Source organism: Centruroides vittatus, unplaced genomic scaffold (assembly GCF_030686945.1).
Source record: "Centruroides vittatus isolate TY-2023 unplaced genomic scaffold, ASM3068694v2 contig_651, whole genome shotgun sequence".
Lineage (NCBI taxonomy): Eukaryota > Metazoa > Arthropoda > Arachnida > Scorpiones > Buthidae > Centruroides > Centruroides vittatus.
In genome coordinates this window covers 2,234,893-2,243,871 of record NW_027122405.1, presented here as the reverse complement: position 1 = coordinate 2,243,871, position 8,979 = coordinate 2,234,893, and the positions used below count along the sequence as shown (strand labels likewise).

The 8,979-nt window shown below is 33.7% G+C and overlaps 1 protein-coding gene across 1 annotated transcript; it reads right to left on the bottom strand.

Annotated features, from left to right (window-relative positions):
- Positions 1 to 7,226: 7,226 nt before the first annotated feature.
- Positions 7,227 to 8,693, bottom strand: LOC136979899 (muscle-specific protein 20-like). The gene is made up of 4 exons (XM_067275929.1): positions 8,543 to 8,693; positions 7,880 to 8,004; positions 7,604 to 7,808; positions 7,227 to 7,530 (listed from the first exon to the last, which is right to left on the bottom strand). Exons 1-4 carry the CDS (start codon positions 8,591 to 8,593, stop codon positions 7,351 to 7,353), a joined length of 561 nt encoding a protein of 186 aa, XP_067132030.1. The 5' UTR covers positions 8,594 to 8,693; the 3' UTR covers positions 7,227 to 7,350.
- Positions 8,694 to 8,979: the final 286 nt, after the last annotated feature.

Sequence of the window (8,979 nt, the reverse complement as noted above, 5' to 3'; positions counted from 1 at the left end):
ACATGCCTCTTGTGGATTAAGACAGTGTGTGTAGTGTCGTCACTCGGAACTTTAAGTGTGTCACCGCCCGTCACCATCTTCCAACAGCCCTTCTCGTTCTCCCGGGACTGGATAGATCTACCTGCCGAACTCTTACGTTCTGAAGATCGCCGAGATTTGGAACAACCTAATACTACGTTCGCACACAATCCACGACTCACTTCGATCTCGATTTGCCTACAATCTGGATTGTGACTGTCGCCAGTCGAACGTCGTGCCGTTCGCACAGGTAACTCGCTTGAGAATAACCCGGCTATTGTAAGCAATGATAAAACTGGCATAACTACTCGGTAAGTCACAAACACCAACACACAAAATGGAAGTTTTGATTAGAAATAAATACTTTTTCTTGCCATATATCTAATAATAGACAGATGTCATCGTCTCTCCCAACATCTTTTTTATTTCTTTGCCGATAGCCCGACACGTGTTCTGTAGCCATCTTGTATTTTCTTGCGCGCGTGGGATTGTGGGATCTCTCTTATGACTGGATCTAGTTTCAAGAACTCTCTCCAGTCAATCGCGATTGAACGTCGTTTCAGTCGAGATTGAAACGGTCGAGGGTGTTCGCACCAAGGCATAGTCGCTGACCTTGGTCACAATCTAGATTGAAATGCTCGGTGCGAACGGGGTATAACACTATAAAAATATTTAAAATTATCTCTGAATACTTCAAATTCAACTTTTCGAAACTTACAGTATTATTACTATCTAAACCAGTGGTTCTCAATCAGTAAGTCGGGGAACACTAAACTTTGACATTTTTTTCTGCGGAACACTTACAATACATCAGCTTTAAAGCAGGGCGGAAACCTTTTTGAAATCAAGCGCACTCCGTATAGATGACGACATTGGCGTTTGCTAATTACATTCCCATACAAAAATTAAATTGATTTTGAATTGATTTGAGTTTTCTTTTGCAACAATTTTTAATTGTATATTTGTTTTTCGCGGAACGCTTGAAGTGGCGTCACGAAACACCCGTGTTCCGCGGACTACGGATTGAAAACCATGGATCTAAACTAATCGATGCAATATTACAACTAGTAATAATGAAAGACAAAAACCCATAAAGATATTAGATCATAATAAAACAAATGCACGTTAGGGTCGCTAAACTATAATTTACTTCAAACTCTTAACAAACCTCATTAAAAAAAAACACTAAAATACTCGCGCTACGCGGGTTTTGAAGAAGTGGAAAACAGAGAGCCCTCTTCGTCTTCCGTCGGTGTCTTCTGTCTTTGCCCCGAGCGGGCTTTGAAGAAGAGGGACACAGAGTGCCCTCTTCGACTCCCATCGGTGTTTTCTGTCTTCGTCCCAAGCGGGCTTTGAAGAAGAGGGACACGGATTGCCCTCTTCGACTCCCATCGGTGTCTTCTGTCTTCGCCCCAAGCGGGCTTTGAAGAAGAGGTCCACGGATTGCCCTCTTCGACTCCCATCAGTGTCTTCTGTCTTCGCCCCGAGCGGGCTTTGAAGAAGAGGGACACGGATTGCCCTCTTCGACTCCCATCGGTGTCTTCTGTCTTCGCCCCGAGCGGGCTTTGAAGAAGAGGGACACAGAGTGCCCTCTTCAACTCCCATCGGTGTCTTCTGTCTTCGCCCCGAGCGGGCTTTGAAGAAGAGGGACACGGATTGCCCTCTTCGACTCCCATCGGTGTCTTTTGTCTTCGCCTTGAGCGTCGACCTTTGGAGTGCCAGAATAAACCCGTAGAATTTTTTTATAATTAGCGTTGAATCAGGGCTGCCAGCTACGATGTTTGCCTCGGGCGTCAAAAGGTTCGGCACGGCTTCGCGGAAGATAGGTTCGAGTTAAAAGTACCGAAAATTTTGACTTAATGAGGATTAAATGGAATTATGGTATTAAACGAGAATGATATTAAAGAGATGGTATTAAATGAAAGACCGTAGATATCGTGCACAAGACATGCAGACAGCTTCGAGTTAACGCAGTTCAACTTAGCGAGATTTTACTGTACATAAAAACGACATTTCAAAGCAGCAGGTAATCTCTTAAACTTGCACAAAATGTACAGTACCTATGTATTATCGGTTTTTACATTTAAATTAATATATCATTACAGATACAAAATTTTATTTATTATCTGATAAATTAATGTAATTCAACGTTAATTTTAAAAAAAATCTCACATATTTCAAGTTCACATTCTATCGCGAGTTATTCCATTTTAATTTATTATAAATAAAATGTAATAATTTACTTACATTACTGGAGTTTACTTAATTACAATTTTCTCGGGAAAGAAAAGAAGAGAAACTTTCGGAAAATTTCCGCTTAAAAATGTCAACCTACAATAGAAAAAGCAACAATATATTCTAACAATTCGTTAGGTATTGTTAAAATATATTTCTAACAACGCGTTACGTATTACGATTCCAATAAATACGTCACGCGTTTCATAAAAACATTAATCGGTTTGAAATATTTCACTGTTTTTCTAATAAATAAAATTATAAAAATGAAATTTACAGATGTCGAGTACTTTCATTTATTCTAAAATAATGTCATCTATATTTTGGAAAGCCCAAACGCGAATTTGTGACCATTGTGGCCCTTTGCACGCCAGGTAAGCTACCAGAATGTCTTAAAATCGCTTTCAGATATTCCATAAAAAGGCTTGCAATGTCTTTCAATTTTCAGTATACCTGTTGTTTTGAATGTCTTCGAACGTTAGGCATGCCTTTATGACACAATCGAAGACATTATGCACAAGTTATCAGAGTCAAAGGCAGCATCATCGGGCTGAGGGAAATTAGGAAGTTTCGCCAAATTGACCACTATTTAGACCATTCTCATTCGATTGTGAAGGAAGTGTTAGGGGCAGTGGATACGTTAGGTCATACGTACAGTACCAGGAAAGGTGATCTGTCAAAAGACCTGAAAATTTATATAATAATTGAAATTATAAAGTATAAATAATTGTAAACAATACATATATAGTACGTTATAATTTTTCGGTTTTAATTATTTTGGTTGTATAATAAAAAAATTAATTTCTGATTACATTCTTTTTTAAGATTTATTAGTGAAAATAGTTTTATTTTCTGATTATCGATTGTCGTTGCCGATTAATAACAGGATAAATTCTTATGACATAATAAAACATACTTTAATTTTTAATAATTTGTGATTTTGAAAATATGCCTTTCTTTAACATTTTCAACCAATTAAAAACTTTATCTTGCAAAATAAATCTTTTAAAAATTAATAAATGGCAGTATAAGGCGAGTAGTCAACAGGTTCCAATTTTGAAACTTTCCCTCAACGCTGTTATTAAAAACAGTTAAACTATAATCATTATATCTATAACTACATTAAACAGCGTAAAGTACAGGGAAATAAGAATATGTCACGGCTTAATGTCATCCATAACCAATAAGAGTAAGCATTTAGTCTTACCACGTGAGCACATAAGTTTATTTTAAACTTTATCGTAATTTGCATATATTTTGATAGTAATTATGTATGCGTTAAATCCTTTCCGAATTCCATCTCTGTTTATAACTATTTTACATTAAAATGAATCTTAATTTCGACCTCTGTCCAAGCTGTTAGATTCATTGAAATTTGTTCTGATGTGTTTTTTAATCGAAAAGAGGCTGGTGCGATTTCGAGAAACACAAAAACACAATCATAATTAATGAGTACATTTAGATACGTGTGTAACTCAACTTTGGTTAAACTGACATTTGAGGATCTTGCTTTTTATTATTGTAACATACGTTTCTAAAGCTGTTGCTATCATTTTTATTAAAAAAAGCAGGAATCAAAGGTCAATCCTCACTTTTTGTCGGCGAAAAGATGTTTATTGATACATTAGTCCTTACAAGTAAGTTTTGCCACAAGTGCACCCTACACACACATGTTGTACAGCTATATATATATGCATGTGTTGTAGATAAATTTACGAGACGTAATTTTGTGTTTTCCATGAACTTAACCAGCAAAAACTGGTGCACGTAGCAGAGAAAAACACGGGTTTTGCCCGGCGAAATTTATACTGTCCAAGAGTTCACCAAAAATATCTAAGAAATCCACGTAGAAAACACGACCTGTGTTGCTTGGTAATGTTAACAAATCATCACGAAAACCCCCTTGACAAGTCCTTTGCGTTTGCCATAACCGAAAGATTGCATTTTCACTCCATTTGTAATACAAATGCTCAATTGAAGATGTCAAATAGAGTCATTTATCTCCAAAGTATGTCCAAAATTTCGTCAAATTCAGGAATTTTATCGGAAAATTCCCTATAATAATATGATGTTATAGGGAATGTAAAGAAGATTACCATAGTTAGAAATGGCAGTTTACATTCAGAAGAGATGTAGCAAAATCAACAAGAAAACGGTTCCATATAAAAAATCAAAGGTGAGGAATAAAAAAATGAAAAAACCGCCTTGTGTCTAATTAATTGCTGAAGAAAAATGATGTTATAGATAAAACATTACTAATTTTAATATTCCTCACTTCTTATTAAAAGTTTTCGAAGTTATCTATTGGAATTTCCTTCATAATTTGTTAATACAAAAAATGTCTATTGTTATACAAAAGAAAATAAAAAAGAAAAATATATATAATATTGTATTTTCACTTTATATTATTTCATTTTAACTTCCTATTATGTTTATCGCGTTTTTCTTTTCACTTTATACAATAAGTAGAAATATGAGATATGAGTAATTCTGACAATAATTTTATGCTGCTTCCGATGAGAGGATTTGACATGGTAAGTAATGGGCATTGATGCTATTAAATTTTGGTCGTGAAAGGTCAAGGGGATGGAGAGATAGAGGGTGGTCACGTGTCGTATGTCACATGGGGTCAGATTTAATGACGATTTTACTTGTTAGCATTTAGTTTTTTTTATAACACTCGTCTCTACCCTCAAAATTGAGTCTTTTGCTATTTTATAATAATTAAAACTGTATAAAGTTCTTATAACAAAATCTCGTAAAAGATGGTGCCACATATAATTTCATTTATTTATTTATTATGATTAATAATACAAAAGTTAATTTTAGAATAAAATCTCATAACAGCCGGGAAAGTTATGTAGCCCGTTGCTAGATTTTCTCTAGTTAGTACGATGTAGAACAGATCACATGTTGGTTGCTTGTGGCTTCAAATGTATGCGTGTAGAGTTGTGCGTGAATAGAATTTTTCGTTTTTTCCCACTCACTTCCTTTTTTATACTTACCGTTTTAGTCGACAGATGGAAGCAGCGTTTCAAATGATATATATATATATATATATATATATATATATATATATAAATAACATCTATCGACCAAAATCATAATTTTAACAATTTATTATTTAAGTAATGAAATTTAATTATAAAGAATTGTTTCGAGAAATAGATTTTTGACGATGAGATGGCGGGTATCAAACCTTCGCTCTTCGGGATCCGGGTTCGAGGACCTCAGAGATTTCTACTAGTAGATCTGTGTCAGTCCAGAATACGACGGGCCTTATTCTTCATCACCCTTTACCGCATTGAGGATTTGAATCTGAGAAAATAAGTGGAGTGATGTGGTAGGGTAACCCAACAAATAGAACTCTTGGGAGAACTTTTTATAAAGAAAATGACTTCCTGTTTAGGTGTTAAACACGTGAAAAAATGCCAGAAAAATCCTGACCAATTCTATTGATGGGTCTTGAAAAAAGGCCTGCTTAGTATCTATTAGATCATTATTATCTTATGATAAAAGTAAGGTTAATTAATTAAAAAGTAAATATATATTTATTATAAAAAATTCTGTAACATAATTTGAATTTAGTTGCAATTTATGTATTTTACTTTTTATAGAAAAAGTTAATTTAGTTATAAATTTGAACTGTTTTCAGGCATCCAATTCTATAATTTTTGTTAATTTCTTGTCATATTATATATAAAAATTTTAATATTTAGAAAAATAAATCAACATTTAAACTACAGTCGAATCGCGATAAGTCGACACCCTCGGTTAAGTAGTTAGTTTTCTGTGGTCCGGCCGACTTACATAGGCATTAATGTAAAAAAACTCCGGTTTACTCGACATCGTTTAACTCGACACCACTAGATAAGTCGACATACTTTTGCTGTCCCACACTCCGATAAGTCGACACCCCCTCCTGAAAAAATGAATTCACTCCGCACGTATGGTGCAAATTCATTTTTTTCAGGAGTGGGGCTAGATTTATTTATGAATATATAATTAATATATTTAATAATATAATAATACATTAATATTATTAATATATATACATATTAATAAAAATGCCTTAACATTTTATGTATTTTTATGTATAAAATAATAACAGATAAACAAAAAGAAAATATACAATCTACATCAACGTCACCCCAGAATCCAATTTTGCATTTTCTCATGCCAGAGGCATTAAGAATCCTTAGACGTTACTTGCCAACAAGTGACAATTGCGGAAGATGATGTTTTCAAGGCGTTCGTGATCGTTGAAAAAGAAAGTCGAGATAGTTAAGTGCTCAAAGCAAACAACACTAAACGAATTTTTCAGTTTATCATCTACAGAATAATTGTAAATGGAGAACACAATGTTTTGTAAGTCTATGTTACAGTATAAAGCACTACTGTATTTTATTAATTGTAGTTTTGTGGTTTTTTTTTCCAACTTCGCTTACACATTTCCACTTCCCCTTGGAGTGTCGACTTATGCGGAGTCGACTGTATTATTTATAATTTACAGCTATATCTCTTTTCGAACAAATGTTCGAAGAGAAATAGCGCGTTGATTACAATGCAATAGCAACATTGATTACATTTAAAACGCGTTAAATGTAATCAATGTTGTTAAGGCCTGAGAGATGAAATGAGGCCCGAGCTAGTGAAAATGTGGGGCATACCCGCTTCGAAAACCATAAAATGTATAAATAAAATCAGATTGTTTTACCATTTATCAAAAGAAAGTTTAATTTATATCACTTTCATGCGCGCGATCTATGTTTGGATCCCCTTTAGGCTTCCTCTACCTGTTTTCGTAGCTTGTAATATAAATAATTTTAAATATTTAATAAAATACCGTGTTTAAACTTATATAAATAAAATATTTCATGTTTTCTCTATTAAATTACAGAGCGAAATCAAAACAAAATGAAAAAATTTATTTATACTAATATTGAAAAATATGAATGGATCACAACTATAAATTCTTACAAATGGATTTATTGCAATGATAATCTAATATTTTTCCTTCACCAAAAATCGGTATAATTTATTTCTCGTGAATACAATGAAAACATGAAACAGTAGAAAAGATTTTCGATGATATCTTTACATATGTCTAGTGTTGCCAAAGTTTAATCCGCTGGCATTAGCTCCTTTGTTTGTGCCATATTGAAGATTTATTATACCTTCGCTGGCTCTTAATTGTTCTTCGGTAAATTCTCTTTTATTTTCTTCAGATGGTTTTGGACCAAGGCACGGACCTTGAAACTCGGGATGCGTGTAGCACTGGAATAATTTTAGTAATTTATTATTAGAATTTTAAATCATTTATTTTATTTGAAAAGTTTTAATGGCATACCGTGCGTCCTAATGCTAATAAGCACTGTGTAACTTGAGGAATGTTTCTCCTTTCCCATAAATCGACTGTTTGGAAGACGTCAATCTCTGGTACACCATATTTCTTGGCCATTTCTTGAAATTTATTAATATTTTCCATCATTTTAAACTGTCCTCCAGATGTATTATATTTTGGTATGCAACCGGGCATCAGTTTATTCATTAATCTATAAAAATAATTTTTAGTTTTGCATCGATAAATCAATTTTCTATTTTGGAAAAGTACTCAAATAGTTACCTGCAAAGTACAGTTCCATCTCTCAGAATTTCTTCGTATGTTCCCTTCGGTAATTTTTCTCCCAAAATTATGCTTATCCATTCTAAAACTTCGGCCTCTAATTCGGGATCTCTTTTACCCGCAATCTATTATTTTATAAAAGTTTAAAATTAATTTTTAAATAAAAGTATACTATAAAATTAAAACTCAAAACAAAAGCTTGAAATTTAAAATTAAATTATAACGCAAACAAAATTTTGGCTTCGTGTCATCGAAAGAGACACGTCTAGAGAGTAAGAAGAAAAGAAAAAAAAGAGTTGAAAATTAAGACTTCTGCCAAATTTAATTGGCAAAAATTTGTACCAGAACAATATCGTGTTAAGTAAGAATTAAATCTTTTAAAGTTAAATAAGAATTAAACTAATAAAATTAAAATTAATTAGTCTTCACTTCACCTCAATACATCTCTGTCGTGCAGAGATGCAACCTTAACAGGGGACACGCTCCCGTTTGCATTAAAAAAAACGACGTTTTAAACACTTTAAATTAAAATTTATGACAACAGAAATTTTCACAAAGTTATATAATTATTATTATGTGAGTAAATAACACGATAATTCTTAAATTTCGAGTAAATATGGAGTAAACGGTGGGTATAGAAGCATTGTTGTAATGATCCCTTACCTTGTTAGCAACTTGGGCGCTGAGACCGTATGACGGACCACGGTTTGCCATATTTTAAAATATCTTCGCGCGACTAGTTTCAAGATGGAATATTCCTTCACTGACTGCCGACTTTCCTTTTCTGCTACTTTTTGAAGGAATCGTGGCGGAAAAATGACATCATCTTCATGCCCATATCTGGTGATCATCCAATCTGAAAGAAGGTTCAGTTTACCAAACTTCCTTCGCACGGGGGCGTCGAATGACGTCATTCGTCTGCACCCCGTTTTTCGTGGGCAAGGAACTCTGTTACAATAATAGTTTTTGGAACACTTTCGTTTAATATTTTGGTTCAAAAGTTTGCTTTTGTGTCTAATTTTAAACTTATACTACGTTACTACGAAGTGTTTTTGTCTTTCCCATTGTAGAATTCTAGAAAATTTCGAGCGATTATATGA